Source organism: Sebastes umbrosus, chromosome 22 (genome assembly GCF_015220745.1).
Source record: "Sebastes umbrosus isolate fSebUmb1 chromosome 22, fSebUmb1.pri, whole genome shotgun sequence".
NCBI classification, from domain to species: Eukaryota; Metazoa; Chordata; class Actinopteri; order Perciformes; family Sebastidae; genus Sebastes; species Sebastes umbrosus.
The window spans coordinates 8,691,661-8,719,651 of NC_051290.1; the positions used below are offsets into that span (position 1 = coordinate 8,691,661).

General features: G+C 40.3%; 1 protein-coding gene across 1 annotated transcript in view; it reads left to right on the plus strand.

Moving 5' to 3' along the window:
* Positions 1 to 27,991, plus strand: part of adam19a (ADAM metallopeptidase domain 19a) — a 171,749-nt gene that overhangs the window by 88,936 nt on the left and 54,822 nt on the right. The window contains exon 4 of the mRNA XM_037758149.1: positions 16,113 to 16,194. Coding sequence (XP_037614077.1) covers positions 16,113 to 16,194 — 82 coding nt within the window. The remainder of the gene's footprint in view (positions 1 to 16,112; positions 16,195 to 27,991) is intronic.

Sequence of the window (27,991 nt, forward strand, 5' to 3'; positions counted from 1 at the left end):
ACGTCTGAGAGCGAGTGTGTTTATGCATATTTTGTGTGTTTCCTGTCAGTAGGGCAATGGGTCTCTCTCCCACCCTCCCCTCCATGTTATCTGCAGATATCGCTGTGCCAGCTATTGGCAGTAGGTCATTGTAGACGTAACCAGCAGCTGGGCTTGTTGTGCTGTATCAGCTCACCATTAAATGCTTTCTACAACAGACCTAAAATACATCAACGAGTGCAATCCTAATGAAGCACTGAGCAGTGTTTATACTGTATATTACAGATGAGCACATTGACTGAGGGATGAACTTCCCTGTAGTACATACTGTACTCATTGACTTAATGTATATTAGATTGACATCTACTGCTTTGTGAATCAGCCCAGTTACACAGCAGTTTGTGAAGTCACAAAATTTAATGTATTAATTCACGTACATAGATACAAATTTAAAAAAATTTTCATGATGGTCAGCACGAAATCAATTCGTAGGAGTTCGGGGTGGATGGGTGGGTTAAAAAAACACAGGACTTTCGCTCAGGAGACGGGTGATCATGCCCCGTGTGAAACCACAAGTCAAAGTTGATTTATTTGTAACTTCCGTACTTAACTTACAGCACTTCCGGTGTTATTTTAACCCAAACCACGATGTTTTGCTAAACATAACTAAGTGGTTTTGTTGCCTAAGCCTAACCAAGTCGATCTACTCCTAAACCTAACTAAGTAGTTTTATTTTGAAAAGACTGGAGCGGAAATTGACACGTCTGTCGAGTGTTGCTGGACATAAGTAGGAAAACGCATGAAAAATCCGTTGTTGAAAGTCGTGCTGAGCGTCATGAAAAAAGAAAGGGAAACTTGTGTCTATGTACCTTAATCAAATAGATTAAAATTTGTGACTATCTCACCAACTGCTGTGAGACTGTGTTGTGTGATCACTTTTACCTTCATTTCAGAAAATGTCATTTTTCTAATGTAAAGTATAATGTTAAAGGCTGGAGGACTGGAATAAGAGGCTTTCTTCTACAGCAGTCTGACAAAGCTAATTAGATCAATTCTCCTGCACAGCTCTGGGATCAGCTGGTCATGTTATTACAGTAGTTCTCTGAGATGCTTCCTGATTTATTATAACCATAAGCAGGATCTTTCTGTAACCCAAACCAAGTGGTTCAACTTCCTTCTTAACTAAACCTCAACCTCAGAGGTGTCAGATCACAAAACAGTCAAATCATTTCTTGTAATGGTCATATAGGTTTTTGAGGGCAAACAATGTCATCCTGACAATAAGGTTGCCAGATCAGAAAAGGCTCATATAAAGACAGTAATCAATCTAACTGTTTTGACCTTCAGGTTGGAATGACTTGTTGATAGAAACAGGCTCCAAAAAGTTATCAATCTGCTCTTTACACCATCAAAATTGAGAACAGGATGTACAGCTTCCTGTTCTAAGAAATCAAGGGGATCAGAAAATTGTTTACAGTAAGTGAAGACTACCAAAATAAAAGTCACATTCAAAGAATCAGCTCGAGAGGTCCATCTCATGTGCCGTCAAAGTGAGAAATATAGAGGAAGCCAAAGGAGAAGTGGTTTGACCAAGAAAGCCAAAAGTAGCACTGGTTATTCGTCATGAGGTTATTCGTCATGAGGTTGCGTTGTTGAGTTGATGTCCTCTCTCCGCTCTGTGTCTGTTAAGTAGTTACAATGTGGCGGTGCTCGTGCTTGTGTATGAGGGGCGTTGGAAAGATGAGATTAAGACAATTTTATCGATATGGAACAAATCAAGCTACGATGAGGCAATAGTACATTTTCATGGGAGCTGTAGTTTTTTTTGTAGACTTACAGAGTAATGTTTGCTTCACTTTGTTGAAATCACAAAGGCGTTCTTGGAACTTTTGACTATATCATATGGTCTTAACAACAACATTTTGATCATTTTGTTGAATAGTGCTTATTTGTTCAACATTTTTATTGTCATAGAGCCATAACATCATGTGCATAATGTGAATACAGAACATATTAATGGACAAAGAGCTATATGAAACTAATAGCTATGTCAGTAATGCCAGAAGTCCTACCAAGACACTGCAGGGTGAATAATAATACACCGTGTAGAGTCTGATGGGATGACTTAATGGGCTTCAAAATGACTTTTGGGTTATAAAGAAAACAGATATTTATAAAATATGGCTACTTCTAAACCCATTTTCAAAACCATTGCTTTACTTCTTCCTTCCCCACAGTCCCCTAAGGCGCAAACAAAGGACACAGCAGGAAAAGACAAACTGTCCTCTCCCCACAACTGTAATCTGCAGCTCCAAAGCGCACCATAAAATCCTGTCAGCCATCATCATGACTTAAAATGTTCTGAAACCTCAGACTGAAAAGCACAGGATCACTTCCAAAAAATGGGAGAAAGAAGAAATACAACATACTCAACTAAAGGATAGGCACAAAGAGAAGAGCTAGAGAAGCCGTGACTACATTCTCTGAATGTCACCGGCACTTAAACACGCTTCAGGTAGTTTAACAAGTATCTGCTTTTGTTTCTGTTTCTAAAGACAACAAATGGACCCATTACTACAAAATCAATGGAGACATGGAGTGACAACCAAATACATGATTTAAGTACATTTTGGTCATTATTTCATTGTAAAGTTGGCCTTTGAAAAGAAGGCCCTGGCACAGCTCCATTTTCACTCTATTACAGTTTTAGTGCTTCCTTTTTGTATGGTTATTGATTGGTCTTGAGGAGAGCAACATTTTTTGGAGCAATTACTGGTTCTTTGTCAGTTCACCATGGGAGATTTCAAAGCAATATCACAAACTCAGTTTGTGCTCTGCTTCTTGCCTTTATCAAGGTGGTACCTGAGGTCACCAGTTTTTAGCCAGCGTGGTTCCATGGACGGCAATGATGGTCTATTGGTGGCATGTACTAGTATTTTATGGTGATGTCTGTTGGTGGGTCCACCACGTTGGTCCAGACTGAAATATCTACAACAGCTATTTGGATGGATTGCCATGAAATGTGGTTCAAACATGTTTGATGCCCAAAGGAAGAATGCTAATGACATTGGTGAGCCCATGACGTTTTCATAGAGCCACCAGCTGGTCAAAGTATTCACTTATCCAGTGAAATACCGCAACAACTATGTGATGGATTGGGGCAAAATTTGTACATTCATGATGTATCGTAATGCTCTAGCACCACAATGAGGATGACAGTTTTGGTTAGCAACTATTGGATGTATTACGATGACATTTTGAACAGACATTCGTGTTCCCTTCATGATGAATTGTAGTAACTTTGGTAACCTTTTTAAACCATCATCAGATAAAACAAATTTAATTCATCTAATACTTAAAGTTAGAATCAGAATCAGAAATACTTTATTGATCCCTGGGGGGGAAATTGGAGCGTTACAGAAAATATAAATAAATTATGTACATAATGCTACAATATAAACACAATATATGTAAAGAAATATAAGTAAGTACTTAAATTAAAATGAGAACATAAGAAATATGTACAAATATTTGCATTAAGACGTGCAATATATAACATTATACTATCACCAGCTGATCTAATGAGCTTCTGGTAAGTGTACAACGGCAATTTGTTGAGTCAAAACTACCTTGTTGAAATTCACGCACTACGCAAGTACGTACATAGTGTGCTCAGTGTACTACATGGAGTGTATCAGAAGTATCCGAATAGAGATACAGCGTTAGTCTTATGACTTAACAAGAAAGATATAGATTTTAGCTTGTCACAAATCAGCCAGTCAATAAGACGATTAATTGATTAGCCAATTAATTAATCAAAAGTAATCAACAACAATTTTGACAATCAAATAATCATTTAAGTAGTTTTTAAAGAAAAAATGTCACTGTTCAATCATCACTGTTTCCAGCTCCTCAAATGTGAATATTTGCTGGTTTTGTAGGCTTCTATGGTAAATAAAGGATCCCTCTGGGATTGGGGCTGTTGGCCGGACAACAAGTTGTTTGAATATGTCAACAAGAAAGCCACACTGGTCTGCATGTTGCTATGTGTGCAGAGTGAAAGCCTTAACAACCCTTGAGACTGGGGTTCACAGTGATTTTAATAGCTTAACAGCTAAAAGCTCACATAAAAACAAGTCTGTAGCTGCTTGTTGCATTCGTGAAATGTCGAGAACACATAAAAGCACAAAAAGACAATCTTTTAAATAGTCCTAGTCAAATGTATTCTCACATTGCATAAATAAACTGGTTGCTAATGACATACTACATAAAGGTGTGAACGGGGATTTTTCCATTTGCGGTTAAAACGTTAGATTATCTGAGTTCAGCACAGCTTTGTACGCGTCTCAGCCTATCACAACAGTTTTACACTACAGGGTTCATAAACCATGTCAGGGTTTGTGGTTGATGAGGCAGTGGCACACCTTAACCACACGGACGCAGCTGCTGTGTTTCAGAGAAGTGAAGCACCAAAGCAGCGTTGACACTTCGTTCAACTCAGCTTCAAGGCAGATTAAAAGACGAGAACTCAACGGCAAGTAGAGTCGCTTTATGACTAGAAGAGGGAACAACACCCATCATCTTTCAGTTCTCACTTCCTTTATGTCTTTGCAGAATTATGATAAGGTTCACTGGCAACATCAGTTCCTGTAACAGATTCCTGTTCTGATTCTAAATCTTAAAACATAAATGTAGAAATCAAACCAAATGTCCTTTTTGTTTTTGAATGTTTATGACTGGGAGCTTGAGGTAGTTATGATTTGGTTGAAATTTGTTGTGTTTAGGTGTTTATTAGAGCTGCAAAAATGTGTCAATTAATCAATTCATAGTTCTTTTAAGTGAATATGCCAATGGTTCCAGCTTATCATGTGAGGATTCGCTTCTTTCCTTCCTTGAAATTAAATGAAATATTTTTGGCTTTTGAACTGTTAGCATTTTGAATACATCACTTTGGGCTCTGGGACAATGTGATGAGATTTAGAGGTGTTAGTAGGTGTTGATTTTTTAACTTTGGACAGAGTCAGGCTAGCTGTTTCCCCCTGCTTCCAGTCTTAATGCTAAACTAGACTAATCACATCCTGACTTCAGGTTTGTACCATAGACTGTATATACTGTAAGAAGTGGGCGTCGTCATTGTGACGTCACCCATTGGTTTGTAGACTGCGGTTTTGAAGGCTCGATTTCGGCATTTTGGTTTTTGGTCATCGCCATCTTGTTTTTTTGCAACCAGAAGTGACACAAGAGGTTGGAGCTACAACCGAACGCTGTATAAGACATTTTTAGGTGACCAAAATGGTTCTAATTAACTTTTATGAAGTGAAAACACACTCTGAAAGGGTTAAAGTTCGAAAACGAAATCACCGACAACGCCGTGGTAGCGACCTGTCAATCACAAGGTAGCCTCGCCCTAAAGCATCCCCTGCTTTATGGTCTATTTGACTCTAAATGGGACCATAATTTACTAAATGAACATCATGCTGTATTGAAGAAGACTTGAAACTAGCGATTGAGACCATAAATTCATGTTTACTCTGTTTACTGAGGTAATAAATCAAGTGAGAAGTAGGATCATTTTCTCATAGACTTCTATACAATCACACTTTGTTTTGCAACCAGAGGAGCCGCCATCCTCTGAAAGAATGCAGGTTTAAGGCACTTCAGTATTGGCTTCACTTTTCCCACTGGTCTCTACTTAACACCTGAAAGAAGCAAAATGTTGAACTATTCCTTTAAATGATCAAAATGCTTAGCTTTTCTCAAATGTTTATATTATCATTCACTGCTCAGCTTAGCCATTTTACTTGTATCAAATAAATTGATCAGATAAAATTAAGTGATATAGAGTTACGGTTTATTGTCGCAGCAGTTATCATAAAACAAAATGAGCAGTTGGATAGAGGTCAGGCTTTTTTGGCAAAATATGTGCTTCCATAATCCACTCTGAAGTTCTGCACTTTTTTTTATTGTTATTTTTTATCTCTGTATGTATTTTTAATGTCATTTTATGCTTCCACAGAGCAGTCAGCAGCACAGCGATGATAAGGCAAGGCCAGGAGGAAGCAGAGAGACAGATTAAAGCCAATATTTGTCCAGATTTTTCTTCAGGTCACAGACAGTGTGAGTCCATGTAGGGTTTGAAGTTATTTTTCAGAATGTGTTTTAGGTGATCTTATAATGTGGTCGTACATGTTTTTGTCGGTTGGAGCTGTGTCAAATTAGGGGTTTTACCTTTTTGTGATTGAGGTGAACCACTCTGACATGTTTGGGCACCATTGGGTGTTTATATATTTGCAGGCTGCATGTTCTCAGTTCTCTTACAAAGGTCATATATCTCTAATTTCATCTCTTAGAGGTGTATGCATCAGTGCATCTAGTTAACTGAGAACTGAACAACATAATGTCTCAGTCGTCAAAACGTGTTCCTTGAATATGAACCTGCATGTTTTTAGCTGGAGTGCCTGCTGTGGGACAAATAAGCCACATTTGTCTTATTTGCTGTTTTCCCAATCATCTAATGAGTTATAATAAGCCATTCTGCACATGTAGGCACATACACAGACCACTGCCCTGACTGTTTTCTTCATCTCTGGTTTCTCCATTCTCCCCTCTCTCCGCTCTTCAGCAGTTAACGGTGTCATGACTGGGATGAAACTAACTTTTCTCACTAACGCATGACACACATTGTGCCAGAAAGTGATTATTTGTACGGTAGAAGAAATGAAAAAAGCTCAATTTCCTTTCACGCTTGCAAGAACTTTGTGAGAATCCATCTCTATTTCCAAGTGTCAAACTGGAGAACACCCTGTTATCCAGACCACTGTATGACTTTGTTGAGAAAAGAAAACGGGAGCGGCTGTGGCTCAGAGGGTAGAGCAGGTTGTCCACCAATCGGAAGGTCGGTGGTTCGATCCCTGGCTGCTCCGGGTCACATGTCGATGTGTCCTTGAGCAAGATACTTAACCCCAAATTGCTCCCGGAGGCATAGGTGTGTGAATGAGTATTTATCCTGATGGGATTTAATCTGGGCAAAGTTGCACCTTAGCAGCCTCTGCCATCAGTGTATGAATGTGTGTGTGAATGGGTGAATACTGACATGTAGTGTAAAGCGCTTTGAGTGGTCGGAAGACTAGAAAAGCGCTATATAAGTCCAAGTCCATTTACCATACTCTAAGGCTGATGATGGAGGTGGGAATCGGTGAGCCGGTGAATGGCGGCGGTCAGTTGACGGGGACATGGTGGTAACGGGTGTTACTGCAGGTCAGGAGGTCAGAAATGATGGTTATTATTCCAGGGCAATGAGCAGAATGAAAATAATGACATGAATCATTTTGCTTTTGACACCAGCAGTGTAGGAACCCAAACAATGAGCAAGTACAGTCAATGCGTCAATAAAAGTGTGGGAACATGTACTAATACTTTTTAATGTTTACTCTTTAATTGGAGATTTGTATGATTTAGAATAATTTCTACAACCTTTTCACACTTATGGACTTACACACACTCATATAATATGAATAAAAAACTAGAAATACTTCATCCTGAAGCTGAAAGAGCCTGAAAAGCAGCTCTCACTCCCTGAGAAGTGGCCATTGTAGAAACACGAGGACTTCACGAGACAGCGGAGACACAGTCCCCCGGAGACTGATCGCTGTTGTCAGCCGTGAATGTTTAACTGATCGTCACATACATTTATCAGTGAACCAGAAAATGTAGCCTGATTCCTGGGATATCACCATGGATACTATCAAAGACACATCCTATTTCTCCATCCTTTGAATCCATTCTCTATGGAGCTATAAAAGAGTATCAGTGTGCAACCACACATATTCTCTCCTGGACAAAGAGACCTCTCAGGCTAAAGCCAAGCCACAGTAGCAACGTCTTTGAACTTTAATGACAGCATGACTGTACTGTTAGTAACCCTCAAGAAAACGTCATCTGAGAGCAACGACGCCTCAAGCACTTACTGTATTTAATATTCAACATGTGCTGGTTTCCATTTAGCAACTCAGTACAATAATGGAGAGCTTTTCTTCAATTGGAGCCATTCACTGACTCGCTGGTATTTGCTGTTTTGCTATTAGTCCCAGCGGCCCCTCAGGCATGACTGAATAAGACCTTCTCAGACAGCACCACATCGTCACGTGATGCCTTTGTTTAGACGGCTGTGACGCTGGTTGCATTGGGCTGTGTTTGCTCATGAAGTCTGGTGGTGGGAGAAGTCTGTTTATCTCACATTTCAAGTGCACAAAGGTGAGGTCTGTGTGTTGTGCTGTTGACATTTGGGTATAATGTGCAGGATGTGTGGTGTTCCAGCGGTCCTGTCGGTTTCATATGAGAACACAATAAGTAAACACCCACAGGCAATGACTTCTACTAGAGCAAGCACATACCTAAGTATTGATAATAGGGCTGTCAATCCATTAAAATATTTAATCGCATGATTGTCCATAGTTAATCGCACATTTTTTATCTATTCAAAATTTACCGTAAAGTCAAGTATTTAATACTCTTATCCACATGGGAGTGGGCAGATATGCTTGCTTTATGCAAATGTATGTATATATTTATTATTGGAAATCAATCAACAACACAAAACAATGAAAATTATTGTCCAGAAACCCTCACAGGTACTGCATTTAGCATCAAAAATATGCTCAAATCATACTGCAGCCCAACAGGCAACAACAGCTGTCAGTGAGTCAGTGTTGGAGGTACACGGATGTCCGCACATAGTCAACACGTGCACCCTCTGATTGCGAAATGTACATCACGTGGACTCTCGCATACTCGCAGATGCGGAAAGTATAATTTTGGCTCAAGGCTGCAGCAACAAAACCTCAGAGTGTATTGAATTAAGCAAAGGTGTGTTATTGCTTTTTAATTAACTTTTTTTATTTGTAAGAAAAGGAGAGATGTGCCGATACCATTTTTTCATTCCCGATACCGATTCTGATACCTGAACTTGCGGTATCAGCTGAGTAACGATCCGATACCAGCATGATAAAATAAAAATATCCTGTTGCTGTTTGCTATCGTCACGTGACTAACTACCTGCAATCAGTTCTTCTTCGCTGCTCTAAAACAGTAGTTGCCAGCACAGTGAAGGTTATTGTTTTGGAGCAGTGAAGATTTCCAGTTAAACAAATAGATTTTTTTCTGGGTTAATAAATTACGGTATTGGATCTGTGCACAGACGTACTCGCCGATACCGAATTTTGGGCAGAGTCGGACGCATTTGTGATACAGGTATTCTCTCTTTTATGTCCTTAGTAACTGGACATCAGCTTGGGTTCTAGAACAATTCTAAACAGCTTTTTTCTGACATTTTATGGATTAAATGAATAACTGATCAATCAAAGCCTAACCTGACCTTGAACGTGCCTGTAAAGTAATTATTGTTCTTGTTGGGAATTTTTCTTGAAGGATCACACACAAACAACATCTGATCTCCATGTGGGGGATTTCTGCAGCAACATCTTTGTAGCTCAAGATCTGTGAAACAGCCTCCCCCGTTGGGTTTTCACTTACCTATGACAGCAACATCCCTCTATCGCTTGTGTTTGCTTCTCTCCTCCCCTTGTGGTTTCTCCTATAGCTTGTTTAACCAAGATATAGGAGCTTTGCTAACCAATCAGAAGCCAAAAGTAGAAAAGAACACAGGTACAAAAACACAGCACCTCTACAGTACATCAACACGGCCGTGTCCAGCTGTTTGTCCTCTCGGCCTGCTCATTAGAGCAAATTTTATCAGCACACCAAAGCCAGGCAGCCTGTCTGCGTTCCCTCTGCCTCCAAAATAGCCCATTAGTTTTCTTCTTGGAAGTAGCACAGCGGTTTGACCCCAGCTACACTGTGTGGCTTTGCAGCTGATGCTCTGAGGCAGAGAAAAAGCCTGGGTGTGTTTGTGTAATTATTCAGTATCAGGGCTGCTGATGAGTTGTTCCACATCCACTGGCACTTTTTTAATGAGCATTCATGGTAGACGATAGCGCTTAACGCTGTACACGGCAGATCTGCACACTCCCTCCCTTACAGAGGTGGGGAAGAAGAATCAACCACAACAATATGGTGAGGTTAGTAAGCTTAATTAAAATCACAGAATCATCACATTTTCTGTAACTCAACTTGATATCGACTATAATTGGTATCAAGTGAGGAGAAGCCATGTGCATTTTATTCATTCAAGCAATGTGACACTGAGAAATGATCTATTGTGTTGCCCCAAACTAGCCACTATCATTATACTCATATACTATAATGACATATACAAATGCGTGAATGCAGGCAAGTGACCATCGCCTGCCCAGGCGATGTGGGCAGTAAGTGGGGTCAACCACGCACACGTCTTTGCCATTGGTTGAGGTTGCGACTTCGCTGGTCGAAGTTCACCGAAGTTGAACTCCACGTGATGCGAATTTGCTTTGCCACAGGAAGCAAATGTTTTATTCGCCCCTTCGCTCACATAGTATGGAAGTGAACGGGAGCCGATTATGTTGCTCATGGCCTGAGTTTGAAAACGTATTCTCTAGATACAGACGTTGATATACTGATCAGGGTATAGAAACACACTCAAAAGGCACAAAACAAATCTCTAAAGGCTTCTGTTTACCATTATATTCCTTATGCTGAAAGAGTGGTAATCCTCTACTTTTGTCATGATTAAAGGCCTCAGTATTCCTCAAGCAAGGTGCTTGTCTGATGGTCTAATAGTGCCTAAAAGCCCATTTCCAATTGTGGAATTTGGGGGGCGTCGTCTGACAATTTTGGCTACTTTTTGTAACCAACGATCAGACAATCGAACCCACTTTACACAGCGACAGGCCACGTGCACAGAGATGTGACCGTGTGCAGGATTTGAACTTCTCTCTCAAGCTTTCTTTTTTTTCAGTCTTCACACAACTTTGTTCATCAACCAAGTGCAACACCGTCAAATCGGACCGATTAATCACTGTCGAAACAGCAAAGACTCCAGAAAAACAAAAGAATTGTTGGAGACAGTTCTATCGGTTGGGATGACATTGTAGACACCCTCTGACAGGAAGACAAACACAATTTGTCACACAGGTTGTAAACAAACCTTCAGGTCAGTCAGATTTATTAGGAAGGAAAAACAAAGACCAATGGTAAATTGATAAACCACAGACCGTTTTAACATCCATCACGGTTTCTAGTCTGACTTCCTAGTTCAACTTTGACCTATTGTCCTTGCCATACATCAGACCAGCACATATGGGTACTTCGCAAAAAAGTCAAGGCCGCGCCCCCTTTTGGGGGGAAAGAAAACCAAAGTTTGTATGCATTCATCTCTTGTTATACAAACATTTGTTTTATACACATGTCTAAGAATTATTTTGCGACCTTGCCTGAACCTGAGTGTTCACGATACCTTAATAAATGAAGTGAGAAGTAGGCTCTCATAGACTTACTATACAATAAGACTTCTTTTTGCAACCAGAGGAGTCGCCCCCTGCTGGCTATTAGAAAGAATGCAGGTTTACGGCACTTCAGCATTGGCTGCACTTTTTAGTCCCAGAGGTTGAACCACTGGCCATAACTCAAGAATTCACATGGTTATTATGACAATTTCACACAATTGTCTAATAGGATAAGTGATGACATTTTCGGACGGACATGGATGGAAACTGCGTTGACTTAGGCATACAACCATGAGGCGGCAGTTCTAGTTAGTAATATTGCAAATACTTTGGTTAGCTGTCATAACTGATAGAATCGATGGCCAGAGCTGCAGAAATAAAACCCAAGTTGTAATAACCCATAGTTTTTCTTTAAGACGTAAACCGTGGTGTCATCAACATTAGTGAGCCAACCATCACACCGCCTCAGTCAACAAGAAAACAATGAATCTTTGCCAATCGACTACATCCTCAAAGAGCAGCGGCTCCAGAACCTGACAAATTGGCGATCTGATCGACACTGATCCCACACACTGATCATCGCCTGCTGTTTTTCTCCAGGGAAGTTAAAGGTTATTTATCGTAGACAGTAGGTGATCACTGCTGGTGAACATTTCACCAGTGTCTGCTAAGCTTGCGAGCTTTTCCACAGTTAATCACACCCTTTGCCAGTTTTTAATTAAGCCATAGGAGATATTTGACTATAATCTTCAGTCACCTGCAACGAAAAGCAATCCGTTTTTTTTCATTCTTTCTCCCTTTGATGAAAATGCTGTGTAAATACTGCGCTGGATTGGATGGACTTGCATTTCACACACTGCTGTCTGTGCACAAGCTTCAATCAAATTAACGTTAGACGACTGCCACGTCTTTTTATATAGCAGAGCAAATTGTCTGCAGTAAAAGGGGTGAGAAAGCTGGATCATGTTCCATTACGATCTCCCTCAATGAATAATACAATAGGGCCCCCAGGACCAAATGGAGATTGGGCTCATCTTTTCATGTCCGTCTTCCATTTGCCCATTTGTGCTCAGGGATTCTGCTGCCAGAGTGAATCCCCTGCCTGGTCAGTAATTCAGCCACACACAGAGGCTGAATGAGGCCAGACAGCGTCCTCACGGTATCATCCTTACATCTGTAACACTGATGCGTCCGTCCAGGGACGTCTTGGCATTTGAATACAGACTCCTCCGTCCCCAGACATGACAAATGTCACCTTTTCTTCTCCCGGGCTTAAATGGAGCCGATGCATTTTAGTTGTACGATGACCTTTTAGGAGACATCCGACAATAATCTCTTTTCTTTTGTGGCACTTTCCAAAGACGTCTTGCAGCAGAAGAGCAACAAAAGTGCAAATTCTTATCTGGTGCAAACAAACTTTTCTTTATCTGCACTTTATTTGCATGAGATAAGTAACTAACAGATGAATAGACTTGATACAATCGCAGCGAAGGCATCTTTTTTTTCCCCCTTCTCTTTCTCTTTTTGTTATCAATGCCCCAACTCCATCAACATGAAAGACTCCAGTCCTGCTGATCCCACATTTCATTTGCAGGAGATTATGCTTTTAGCAATCAAGCTCGGCAATATCAGAATATCATACGGGGATGTCAGCAAGCAAAGAAAGAAGCTATGAATATCATTGAAGCTTTGTCTGACTTTGCACTTTCTTCAAAGCAGAGATTCGGTGGGCAAGTGTAGTGTGAGATAGAATGAGGTCTCACACATCAGCCCGTTACTGTCATTACTCTGAGCCTGCGTGGCGGTACCTCTCTGTCAGACATTTATAGAGATTGCATGTTGTCTTGTTTATTTTACTCAGGAGCAAAGGTTCCTGAGCTCAAGTCATTCTCAATCATGTAAACCATCAGTTGAATTTAGTGAGCGCTTGGAGCTAGTGAGGCAAAACAGGAGTGAATGTCCTATTAAAGTTTGTGTGTTTCTATTAGGGCTGTCAATCGATTAAAATATTTAATCACAAATGATTGTCCATAGTTAATTGCGATTAATCACAAATTAATTGCACATCTGTTCAAAATGTACCTTTTAAAGGGAGATTTGTCAAGTATTTAATACTCTTATCAACATGAGAGTGGGCAAATATGCTAATTTATGCAAGTTTATGTATATATTTATTATTGGAAATCAATTAACAACACAAAACAATGACAAAATTGTCCAGAAACCCTCACAGGTACTGCATTTAGTATAAAAATAGGCTCATAATCATATCATAAAGTGGGCATGTATGTAAAGGGGAGACTCGTGGCTACCCATAGAACCCATTTTCATTCACATATCTTGAGGTCAGAGGTTAAAGGACCCCTTTGAAAATGGCCATGACAGTTTTTCTTCACCAAAATGTAGCATAAGTTTGGAGCGTTATTTAACCTCCTTCCCGACAAGCTAGTATGACATGGTTGGTACCGATGGATTCCTTAGGTTTTTCTAGTTTCATATGATACCAGTAACTCTAGCTTTAAACCCGCTATAAACCTAAAAATCGCAATTTGAGTTAATGCGTTAAAGAAATTAGTGGCGTTAAAACAAATTTGCTTTAACGCTTTAATGTCACGTTAACTTTGACAGCCCTATTTTCCATCTCAAAGTTTCAACCGGCAGCCAACAAGGCTTTCAAGGTCATGAAAATACCAAACTGTCAGAGCGCTGCTTTCCTTGGGATCAGCCTACGCAATGTTTTTTCACTATCAAGATGCTCACTGTGCCATATTAGGCGATCACAGAGCCATAAATTCTTGTTGTGACTTGGCTGAAAGACAGACTACATGTTGGACCCTCTCTGTAGACAACCCAGTCATACTGACATGTCTGCCTGCTACAGTCTGTTAAATGAAACTAAGAATAATATTAGACTTACGGTCTAAAATAGCACCATTACTCTTTCTGGGATTAACTCCTTACATCTTAAAGGGGCACTCCAGTGATTTAATATAGCACTTCCATACAGCTGTGCATTCATAAGAGACGTATATTTAAAAAATGAACAGGCCAAGATATCCTGACTTTTATGCCCTAGTATGGGGCAAATGTCTAAAATGCTACATTTCCCATAATGCAATCAGTAGCATCTTTTCACAAGGCTCTCCATGCCTGATAAATGTAGCCGCCATGGCCAAGCTGAGAGGACCCCTGGTAATGTCATTAGTGGTTGTTGGGAAAACACTGGGCTGGCCAGGCCTCTCTGGTTGGGTGTCACTCCCCCAAAAGACGCAACATGCTTGAGTGTTGAAAGCAGCAGTTTCCTGCTCTAATGAAATTATGATTACATTTATTCTAATTCAGGCTGTCAAAGATAACACAATAATAACACGTTGTTGATGCAAATTATTATTCTTATTATTATTTTGCACTCAACATTTATTCATAAAACAAAATGAATGTAAAAACAAGATACAGAAATCACACAGCAGCTGTCGGCATCACATCAGATCATCTTAAGAGTTCTTTCGCAGAAGCATCACATACACAGTCACCCGAGCAACCTCATCATAATTAATCATACTTAATATGATTTAATATGTAATCACCCGTTATGTTTAACCAGACACTTGCATGCCACTTGGGGAACTTATTTTGTCATTTGTCACAACTATACATGCAGTTATACAAAGTCACAATCATGTCTAGATTCAAATTATTTTTAACACCACAAATTTTTTTAATGCAACTTGCAATTTTTAGGTTGTTACCACTTTATGATAATCACATGCAGTTTGGGGCAAGTCATAGTCAAGTCAGCACACTGACACACTGACAGCTGTTGTTGCCTGTTGGGCTGCAGTTTGCCATGTTATGATTCGAGCATATTTTTTTAATGCTAAATGCAGTACCTGTGAGGGTTTCTGGACAATATTTGTCATTGTTTTGTGTTGTTAATTGATTTCCAATAATACATATATACACATATTTGCATAAAGCAGCATATTTTCCCACTCTCATGTTGATAAGATGTCATTAAACTCTTGACAAATCTCCCTTTAAGGTACATTTTGAACAGATGTTCTGTTGTGTGCGATTAATTTGTGGACAATCATGCGATTAATCGTGATTGAATATTATTGAATATTATCGATTGACAGCCCTAATAATGATTAAATATTATTATTTTAATATAAATGGGTATATATAGCTAAAATATAAAATGTCTAGTGATAACAATTGGTGAGAAGAGAGGAAATATCAGAAAGAATGAAAAACTTCAGTCATCATGGGACTGGTTGCGCACAAGAAGCAGCTCAGGAAACATCTCTTGTTATCGCTAGGCAACCACACAGTCAGCTGCTGTCAATCACGTAGCTTGTCAAGATAATTACATTAGATAATGTCATCGCCTAATGTCATTGGCTGACTAAAGGAGACACTGCCAGCCTGGTGCTGTTTATTATATCATGACATTATGTGATGATGAGAGAAGGCTGAGCAGAAACATTTGCTGCCAACTGGGCCTCTTTTTGGTTACGGTGGATATAACAGAACTTTCACCCAACTGGACCTCAAATCTAAGATGCTCCGAATAGATAAAGACGACGTTCCTGGAGTGTAAAAGCAGTATTCTCTGTGGTCATGGCCTCAGACTGTGTTTTTCTATGTTCTATCTTATTTCTACCTCCTGCTGTTTTGACCTAAATTACAAAGGGATCATTAAAGTAAAATCTTATCTAATCTTTTCCCCTCTTCTCTCTTTCTCTTTCCCAGCGAGCTTCTAAGTCCAGACTTCACAGAGACCTACTACACAGAAGATGGGCAGCCGGTGACTGTGACCAACAACAATTACACTGTAAGTATGAAGCAACGGGCTTAAAGGGGACATATCATGCTCATTTCCAGGTTCATACTTGTATTTTGGGTTTCTTCTAGAACGAGTTTAGGTGCTTTAATATTCAAAAACTCATTATTCGTCTCTTCAACGTCGCCACCGTGTTTTTTTGCAACTAGAAGTGACACGAGAAGGTGGAGCTAAGTACAACCGAATGCTGAATAAGACATTTTTAGGCGACCAAAATGGTTCTAATTAACTTTGATCCAGACCGGACAACGCTGTGGTAGCGACCTGTCAATCAAAAGGTAGCCCCGCCCTAAAGCATCCCCTGCTTTATGGTCTATTTGACTCTAAATTGGACCATAATTTACTAAATGAACATCATGCTGTATTGAAGAAGACTTGAAACTAACGATTGAGACCATAAACTCATGTTTACGATGTTTACTGAGGTAATAAATCAAGCGAGAAGTATCATTTTGTAAAAAAATGTTATCATCTTTATGTATTTGGTCATTAGGAACATTAATTTCAATCAGCAGAGACAAGGATAATTGTTTATTATAACAGACGACATGTGATAATAAAGTGTTGACAGGAAGTCTTTGGCGTTTAGACTCTACGGGGAGGTTTTTTAATGGAGGGGCGTCTGCCCTGAGCAACAGCGAGATAAATTCCTCCCGTGGAGTCCAGACACTGATGGAGGTGATGAGGACTCTGCTGAGACTGGTAGTGCTGAGGAGGCTGATGAATGATGAAGCTGATGAATCTGTGTAGACCGGGCGGTGATGGGGAGGTGGAGGGGGCGCACATAACAGCGGCATGAATGTACTTAAGGCGGAGAAAGAATCTTATTTAAAAAGAGACAGCAGCGAGATGATAGGCTAACAATGTAGGCGTGTCACTGTGCTGTTGGATAGATGAGATTGACAGCCCCAACCAATGACAGCAAGGAAACGATGAGTGAGCATGCGTGAGAGGAGTGAATGGCAGGATGTACGACAACTAAACTACAGGTTGAAACATGCAAAGGAATAGTCTGCTTGACTGAATTTATGCTAGAGCTTCATTTCATCTTCATTGTAGATGAGCTGATATCAGGACATGATTTAAATTCAAATGTAAAAGTCCAGTTTGCAATTTTTAGTTTGCACATTTTCTGTCGATTCAAAGATGAAAATGAAAAGTCCTTTTTGCATTCAATTTCATTAAAGGTTCTCTATACATATCCAGGGCATGATATAACAGTAAATAACTGTTGTCAATGTAAAGATATAGAGGAGTTATGTCTACCTGAGCAGAGAATGAAGTCTCTCTCCCTCTGTGTGTGTTGGAATCAGAGCTTCTCCATGCTTTGTTGACATCACCGGGCCAGTCGTGTGTGCTTTTAGTACATATTAGTGCATGTGAGCTCCGGTTCCCCCTCATAAACACTATTAATTCTGTCAGCACTGTTGCCGTTAGTTTTCACTGTTAGCACCGTCACCTACGAGCCGCCGGCAGAGTTGAGAGCTACTGTAAGTGGAGGCAATAGAAATGCTCCCAATCTCGCATTTAGCTCCTTTAACTTTATGGCAGTGTTGTCTTAAGAGAATTAAAGATTATTCGTCGTATTTTAGTTTTAATTTAGGTTGCAATTATGCATTATAAATGAAAACTGGATCCTAAAATCTTTATTTTTTTGTCATACTTCATGCACACACAAATATATGATTAAATGATTTCATTTTAATATTGGTGGCCGTAGTCTTCCATGCACTCAGAGCTACTAGTGGTGGTTGTTAACTCATTTTGTTAATCCAAGATTTTCCTATCATTACATTTACATTGCATTTTAACAGGGATGAGGGAAAGGAGTACTTCTTATGAAGAGATGTGAATGGGGGAAAAGGTTTTTCCACCAAAGTCTGTGTGTGAAAAACTACATTTCAAATTTAAAACCAAAATGTTTTATTTCAGTAGGATCCCAGCTACTGTATGGCTCCAGTGCTCGTCTCCACGTAGGGATGAGTTAAACAGCACAGCAGCAGCACGGCACGGCTTTAATACATAATCATCATCATCATCATTCCTCTTCATCCCCTATGGGACATAAGGCTTCAATGAGCTCTCTCCATTGTATTCGGTCCTTGGCAGCATGTTGGGCCTCTCCCCATGACAGGTTCATCTTGTCCAGCTCCTGTGTCACAGTTCTGCGCCAGGTGGATTTGGGCCTCCCGGGTTTTCTTTTGCCTGGTGGTGTCCATCTTAAGGCGACTCTCGGGATCCGGTCCTGCTCCATTCTCAGCACATGGCCTAGCCATCTCAGACGTCTGTGTGTAATTTCCTTGATGATGCTATGGCTACCGTTTTTTTTGTACAGTTGGTGGTTGGAGATTTTGTTTGGCCAAAAGATCTGGCATATTCGTCGGAGGCATCCATTGTGAAAAACTTCCACTCTCCTCATATCACTTTTGATCACTCGCCAACTCTCTGAGCCATATAGCAGAACAGACTTGACATTGCTGTTGTACAAAAGCATCTTAGTTTTAAGGCTGTATTGCTTGGACCTCCAGATGGAACGGAGTTGGGAGAAGGCACCCTGAGCCTTTCCCAGCCTTGTTTTAATGTCTTTCTGCACTGCACTATCTTTACTGATGAGGCTGCCCAGGTATGTGAACTCTTCCACAAACTCAAGTGGTGCCCCATTTACAAGAATGGGTGCTGCAGGGGTGGAGTTTACACACATCACTTGAGTTTTGGAGATGTTGATGTTTAGTCCAACCTGTCTGGCAAAGTTGTTGAGCCTGTCAGTTTTGGCCTGCATGTTCGAGTGGTTGGTTGTAAGGAGAGCGATATCGTCTGCAAAGTCAATATCTTCCAGCTGAGAGAACAGGGTCCACTGGATGCCTCTGGGTTTGTCTGCTGTGGTGTTTGTTGTGATCCAGTCTATGGTAACAAGGAAGAGGATGGGAGAGATGATGCACCCCTGTCTCACTCCGGATTGTACGGAAAACCTTTCAGAGATGGTATTGCCCATGATGACACTGCACTCAAAATGTTCATAGAATGTTTTTATGATTTGGATGATTTTTGATGGAATTCCATAGGAATTAATACATAATAGTTTAGGTAAAATGTATTGTGTGACGGAGTATTGTAAGATGGAACATCGTCAAACAACATCTACAGTGCTATTAATAGATCAGCGTATGCTGTCACTACAGCAACGAAAAAGCCAAGCTGCTGAGCTTTCTTTACTTTCTGTAAAGGTGACTGATATTTTTAAAGCAGGAGGAATATGTTCCACTTTGTTGAAGTCATTTTCACACCTGTAGTTCGCTCCATCTGTTCCAAACCAAAGAAAACAGAGCTTTCTGTAGGAAATCACTAACTACAACTAGATAGAACAGACTGACAGAAGGAAAGTTCACAAATTATTACCGCAGTTCATAACAGAATAACTCTGCAGATTGAAATCCTACACTGTAAAACAGATTTTTTTTTCCTTTAATCATATTTCTTGCGACCACACGGGAGACGTCGCGGTGCCACAAGGCCGCTGCCGTAAGTGATGCATAAATTATGAAGCACTTTATTAACGCTGCCGATCGCGTGTCAGACAGGCTGCGTGGCAGTTTAGGGAGCAGGGCTCGGCAGCTCGGCTGAAAGTGTGTTAAAGGAAGTAGAAGCTATATGAAAGACGACTGCTAGAGCCCCGTGCAGCACCACGCTGGTTGCTTTCAACTATAAAACATGCACCCACACAACTGCACCGCTCAACATGTACAACAGCTTTAATAGGAAGACATGTATCTGTTGTTGTGACAGATATATGCAATAGTGTCATCACTATAATTTCTAGAGATGCACCGATTCTGGGCTGATAGCCGATACCGATGTTTAAATAACAATTTGGCTGATAGTCGGTACCAATATTAATGTTTTTGTTTATTTATTTTTTGCTGTTATTTATTCCCCTTTGTGCCAGGGAAACAAAGACCTCTTGATTATAAAAAAACCCAGAACTGAGCTGTTTTAAAAATCATTCAGCATTTCATTACACTGTCTTTGAATGAGCACAAATTAAATCAGACAAATTTATGAAACAACAATATAACCTTCTTTCACATGAATTTTTTTTTTTTTTTTTTTTAATATCTGCTTCAAAAGCCTTTTCAGCTATTCAACTAGCTACTCAATCAGAAGAATGTTTTAGTATTTAAACAGCCCAACAAACATAAATTAAATGTAAAAGCGTTTAGAAACATAAGCAGTGTTTCTCACACAGACTTTACTTGGGCGGGCCGCCTTTATGTTAATGGCCGCCTAAGTATATTTGGCGACCCATTTTAGGATTTTTTATTTAAATTGTTTTATCGGTCCGAGAGAACGTCACCTTCCGCGATCGATTAACTAGTAGACTAGTAGCAGCGAGAGCTCCGCTTTGTCTGGACTATGATCTCGGTATGGAGGACGGACTGCTGCATGGCATGGAGGATGTTCCCACTATAACGTACTGGGTGCTGCGTCACTCCTCGTTGGACTGACAGGCTTCTAGTGACACATTACGCACACTTGAAGTTCATTCCCATCCAGACCGCAGTGACTGTTTTTATTAAATCATGTAAGTCATTGTTTTACTGCTTAAGTTGCCATTGAACATATCAACAATTCTACAATTTCATTTAGCAGACACTTTTGACCAAAACGACGTACATCTGAGAGTTCATACAACACAACAAGGCTCTAGATACAAGTGGAACAACATGAGTAAGTGCCAACAACAGCTTCAAGTCTGATCGGACACAGGTGCCGACAGGCAGGGCCTAGAGGCAATGCACAGGGTGGATAGAAGCAGATTTTTTTTTTTGGTCATCATTAACATTATCAACAACGCCATCAATGTCATCATCATCATGAATATCCTAATCAATATCAGCAACATCCTCAATATTACATACTGTATATCAATGTTCTTGTCGCTGATCTTTCTCCGAGACAGTGTAATACTCCCACACAGCTGACTTTTTCTTTCACTTGCGCATGGCGCCCACCGTCAGAGTCATGTCCAGCCAGCAGCTGGTTACTGTTGTCCGAGAGCAACCGCAAATAACCAACACAACATTAGCCGGCGTAAAATAGATGCAACACAACAGATAAACATCGGCCTCGAATGTCACCTTCTTTGCCGATAGGCCGATGGCAGTCAACAAGGTGAATATCGGCCGATACCAATGTTTAGCCGATAAATTGGTGCATTGCTAATACTTTCACACATTTTAATATACACTGACAAATGTACTGTATCTATAAAATGATTCAACATATGTACACAAAGAGACTTGGTTCACACAAACACCACATGCATGCAAACAAAATGGTTTTATGCCATGCACATATACAAAACATCATCACACATAAACAGTTAACACACATACTGTAACACTGCTGATCTGTATACACATGCTGATACTTCACATGGTCTGACTGAGTCTATAATGTGTCTGTAACCATGGACAGATTGCAGCCTCAGTGGAGTCTTTAATGTATGTGGAAATTAACAATATAATGTGTAATGGTGCAAATAGCATTGCAACAGTGATCACAAAAATTCTGAAATCTAATATATTTAATATAAACAAAGAAGCCTATCAGTGCAGTTTCAGACTTCCTTTACATTGTACTTTGGCAACATGTCACATTTGGATGAACTTTACAGTCCGGAGCAGAAAGATGCAGCTATTCTTCAACCACAAACAGATATATAAAGCCCTCAAAGTTTATAGCAGAGGCAGAAGGAAAAGCTTTTGTTCCCCCCAATTCTGACTCTCACTTTCTATTACCGGAAGATTTTCTGAGATGTCCTGAATCTCAAAATGTGGAAATTTTTGATGGAAATCTGTTTTAAAAAGGACACTAATAATATGACTAGAAGAAGACCATATAATAGACACTCTAATGGCTACATTTTAAAACTCCACATCGCCTCTCAAAGGACCTTAGTTTCCTCAGAAAAAAAGACTACCTGGATTATGTCTTTTTAAACACAGCTCCATTTCCGGAGGTCATTGACTTCTTGGTTTTACGTATATTGAGATTCAAAATTTAGGAAAAAATAACTTTTGGTAATCCCCTCTTTGGTCTGTCATCAACAGTATTTAGCAAAGTCACAATCCTCTTCATGTCACGTCCATTGAAGTCACTTGATTTCAATCTTTAAAGACTCACGTTATCAGAATCTTTGCAGACGTCTCAGAGTTTCTGATGATCAGTGGCGGTTGAGCCCCCTGATTGGCCCTTTGATCAACTTAGCTGTTAAGTTCTACATCATAGGAACCGAATCATCCGCTTGTCCTCAGCAGACTTTTGGCTGCAGCGCTGCATGCCCAATTCTGTACGCTTACGGTTAGTTAAGTGATGAATAACTTCTTCAGACCAATAAAAGTTTATTAAAATGAACGGTTAATTTTAGAGCTGCTACTAGCTCTCACTTTCATTTCATCTTTCAGGTAATGCGAAGTGGATGCAGTAACCCACTAATGTACCACATTCACTTGCTTTGGAAACAGGCTGGTACCAGTAGTCCCTGCTAGGTAAAAACATGTCATTTGACGTGAAGACATATAACTATAGAGCAAGGAGTCTGTACGTGTGTCCGTCACATATCTCGAGAACCGTTCATCCGATCTAATTCACACTTGGCAGGTGTATTGTTGGCAACCCAAGGACTTGCAGACACTTTCAATATTGCTAAACTTTGAATAAACAAGCCAACGCTGCTCTGTGCAGCGGCGGCGGCAAGACTTCAGGGCTCTGCAGACTGAGTCCAGCATGTCTTCCACAACGGACCTTTACAGGCTGCGACCCATTGACTGCAGTTCAATCTAACACAAACCATGATGTTTTTTCTAACCTTATAGTCCATGAGCCAGGACCCCAAATTTGGGCTACCGTTACCATCTTGGGAAAAAAAAATTCATAGTAACTTTTGGCGAGATATGCACCCCAAATGGGCTCATTGATTCCACAACAGTTTCAGCTTTCCAGTCATACCCAATTTATGCCATTCCAATTTCCGATTATCATAAAGTGGGCATGTCTGTAAAAGAGAGACTTGTGGGTACCCATAGATATTGGAGCGTTATTTAACCTCCTTTGCATCAAGCTAGTATGGCATGGTTGGTACCAACGGATTCCTTAGGTTTACTAGTTTCATATGATACCAACACTCCTCACTCTAGCTCTATAACTGAGCTACAGCCTCTGAAAGACATTACAGTCAGTCGGGATCGTGGGTATATGGAAATCATACAAAAAGAAATCCATGTGATTATATGTGTCCTAAGGTTTTTATTGACTTTTCCAAAATATACAGCAGACAAATATTTTTTCTAATATCTTTCTTTCTCTGGTTTGCAGAAACGTAACAATGCCAACATTTGTTTCTGGCGACTGGGCTGTCAAGATATGTACTGAGCAGGACATTCCACATTATAAATATCTACTTGTCAGTACTCTCTGGTGGACAAACTATTTATCAAAACCAGACATAAAACAAAGTGAGGCTCTAAAAAAAAACTAAAAATAGCTGTGCCGGTGGGGCGGCTGTGGCTCAGAGGTAGAGCAGGTCGCCCACCAGACAGAGGGTTGGCGGTTCGATCCCTGGCTCCTCCAGTCCGCATGTCGAAGTGTCCTTCGAAATGACCTTGAGCAAGATACTGAACCCGAAGGCTGAGCCATCGATGTGTGAATGAGTATTTAGATGAGATCCTGATGGGCAGGTTGGCTCCTTGCATGGCAGCCTCTGCCATCAGTGTATGAATGTGTGTGTGAATGCTGACCTGTAGTGTAAAGCGCCTTGAGTGGTCGGAAGACTAGAAAGGAGCTATATAAATGCAAGTCCACTTACCATGTTTATGGAAATGCTTTTACTGACTAAAAACATTCATGGCTATTCAACAAGACGCTGTTCAACAAATTGTATACTGTGTTGTTTAAGAGTTTGACAGGTAAAAGCATTTCTTTATTCTGCCGCAGCACAATGGAATAATCTTCCTCCGAGCCTTGAGTTGATCGCACCAGAGAGCATCTTCAAAGTGCCCTGAAATAACAGTCAGTCATTTGTAGCCTGTTTCTTTTATTATAAAGAGAGCTTTCACTCCACCTTCGTACGTCTGCTAGTCACGTGTTAAATGTTGGAGGACCACAGGAAATAAGCCATTAGACTTTATTGCGTTACAACATTGAGGATTGTAGTGCAGTTACACAATACAAGAAATGTCAAAGTTAACGCGATAATAATGTGTTAACGCCAATTTGTTTTAACGCAACTAATTTCTTTAACGCATTAACGCAACTTGACATGCCCACTTTATGAGAATCACATGCAGTTTTGGGCATGTCTTAGTCAAGTCAGCTCACTGACACACTGACAGCTGTTGTTGCCTGTTGGGCTGCAGTTTGCCATGTTATGATTTGAGCATATTTTTTATGTTAAATGCAGTACCTGTGAGGGTTTCTGGACAACATCTGTCTTTGTTTTGTGTTGTTAGTTGATTTCCAATAATAAATATATACATACATTTGCATAAAGCAGCATATTTATCCCCTCCCATGTTGATAAGAGTATTAAACACTTGACAAATCTGCCTTTAAGGTACATTTTGAACAGAAATCCCTTTCATGCTTTGTATTCTTGGTGTTGATGAATAGGTGTTGTGACATGATGGGACAGATGAGACAGAAACAGAGGGTTTAAAACAGACAGAGGTGCAGAGATATCAGCAAAAAAGAAGGATTGGTTTTATGAAACACAGTGCCTGTGTTGCAACATCTGCCTGAAGTTGAGATCAGTTTGCATGACGTGAACGTTCTCGAGCAGATTTTTGCTTGTATGGTGATTGATAGAGCCCGACCGTCTCGCCTCACTAGCCTTGTCCAGACTACAGAGAATACATTGAGGCTTTGCTCCGTGGTTAAACTCGTAGCAGAACATATTTCTGTTCCTTTCATCAGAATATAAAACTATGAAGACAGTCTTCCCCCCACACAGCACTGAGACACAAGCGAGCAGTCATAATCACTTGTATCTTATTACAGAAACAATTCATTTGATATTTCCTGATAATTGAATTCAAGCAGCAAACTGAGAGATGTGATCTTTGAATACCTTTTGATTTTCTCTCAGTTCACTCTGATTCTCTCCAATTGTGAACAAACCAGAGTTGGTCCAAACACCCACAGGCAGCGTCTCTATCAGACATGGTTCGGTGAGCTTTTATCCCACAATCCACCAGCTTAAAGGTTTGGGATGAAGACAAATCTAATATCAGGTCATTCCGATTTGACATCATTCTTAAAATATGATAAAGTGTTTGATCCTGAAGGCTGGAAGTTTGTTCAAGAGCAGGTGAGAAACTCAAACAAAGCATCTGAGACAAAAACAGTGTGCAAAATACGCCATTATTAACACCTAGGATGCCTCAAAGACAGCAAAATCATGCCTCTATTGGCGCTGATGCAGCTGCTGACATGGGTACCGGCACCGGTTGTAATTCTGCCAACTATACAGTTAATATAAGAAATAATCCCCGGCTCTGCTCCTCCTCTACAGATATGAAAAGACTCATTCATGTCTTTTTGTCCTTATTTCCTTTCTCAAACAGTCTGCTGCTATTCTACAAATGATCTCATTCTGTATAAACTGTGAATCCTTCAGAACAGCTGTCATTTAACAGTTAAATCTCGGTGTCGATAAATATTTGATGAGGGGGAATGAACGGGCTGTTTTAAAGATAAAGTGAAGATACTGGTATCATATGAAACTAGAAAAACCTTGGGAATCCATTGGTACCAACCATGTCATACTGGCTTGTTGTAAAGGAGGCAAAAAAACTATCCACATTTACGCAAAATTTTGGCGAGAAAAAACTGACATGGCCATTTTCAAAGGGGTCCCTTGACCTCTGACCTCAAGGTATGTGAATGAAAATGGGTTCTATGGGTACCCACGAGTCTCCCCTTTACAGACATGTCCACTTTATGCTTATTCCATGTAGTTTTGGGCAAAAACATTTTTTTTGAATGCAGTACAAATGTTTTACTTTCGCCTATACTAAAATGGTGTATATTTGTATATTTCTGCATACTGGGGTTCCTTAACAGTCTTGTTAGTCTCCATAGTCTCCACTTTGACTCAGATGATGATGTGTCTTTATACTATGTCTTCCTAAAATTAGATTTGAAAAAATCACAATATATCGCTTTGCTTTAAGTATCGCAATATATCACAATATATTGAATCGTTACCTCTGAATCATGATACGTATCGTATTGCCAGGTTATTGCCAATACACAGCCCTACGATTAAGAGATAATTGCAGGTAGCAAGTCGGTTCCAGTGAGCTTTGCAGGTGCGCAGCGGGTTTGCAAAACTGGAAACGTGCACGACTGTGTGTGGACAGAAAATGAAAAGATGAAAAATATATTCCCACTTTGCCCAATTTGTTAAAACATGTTTAAGAACATTTCTTATTTTTTCACAGCATATAGATATAAAGGCATATAGGACGTTTCACAAGTCCACAAGATCACATGTTTAAGACAAAAACACAGATTGAGAAAGACCTGATGTGTAACAAATGTCTTTATTACAACCCGGTCAAACAAAGTGAGCTAAAACTCGACACCCTCCACAAAATTAAAATAACCTGCTGCAGACATTTCGGTTTGATGTTCCAACTTTGGACCACACAGCTTTAACTGCAGATGGGATCCATCTCTGCATGTGACAGCGCCTTTCCGCACGGTAAGCCCTCACAGATGGCAGGTTGTCCCTCACACAGCTGAAACAAGGCCTAGCGGGGCCGATCTCTTGGCCTGCGTCCACATCACATCCTCTACCTGTACCCAGACTAATTGCTGAGGGTTGGCAGGGACGCTTCTCGCTGACAATTGATTTGTATGTTGGCTCTAACAGAGCACTCACGGCTGCTGCTGCTGTTCAAATGAAAGAGATTATTCACTCTCTGATGAGCTGACAGAGACTTTTGAATAGTCAAAAAGCTGAATGCAGGCATAATTTCAACCTTGTGGTGATAAATCCCTTTTCAACATTAACAGCAGGTCTTTAGGCCCATAGGCAAAGCGTCTTTTGGAAATCATGAAAGGTGTGATGCATTTGTACTTTGAAGGTTGAAAGTACTAGTTTCTTATGTCTTTTTTCCCCCTTTTATATAAGTTACAATACAGTAGTTAGCAGAGAGAGGCAGGTGTTCTGGCAGCTTGGATGGTTTTAACTTAAGGGTAATAAAACATCTTTTGTCTCTTCAGCCTTTATTATAAACTCAACAGAACTCTGAGGCTCCATATTCACCGCTGCACTTCTGTTTGTAGTTCATTAGAGGTTATAACGGGACACAAAACCCGATTTTATGGTCACAGTTTTCAGTGCAGCTGGAAAACAGCGCAAAATCTATCATATTTGTCACTCATTTTGAAAAAGGTAAACATTAAATGGTTGCTTATTGGCCACAATGTTCACTGTGGCAGTCAAATGTTGGCATATGGTCAGTAAAGCCCCTTACCCACTGGACAAAGACACACTAACATCTGGCTTTGTCTTTAGTGCGAAAGGTTATAATCAGCATTCATTGCTGGCACAAATGACTCTGCAGTAGTCACGGCTGTTTAATCGGCTTCAGCTCCGTTCGGCAGTGATGGAAACATGACACCTGGGTGGGCACGCTAATTTCCGCCTCTTTTCTGGCCACAAATTCCGTTGGTCTCCTTCCAAGCGGCGCTTGTTCCAAATTAGTTCGACACCGAGTTTGAA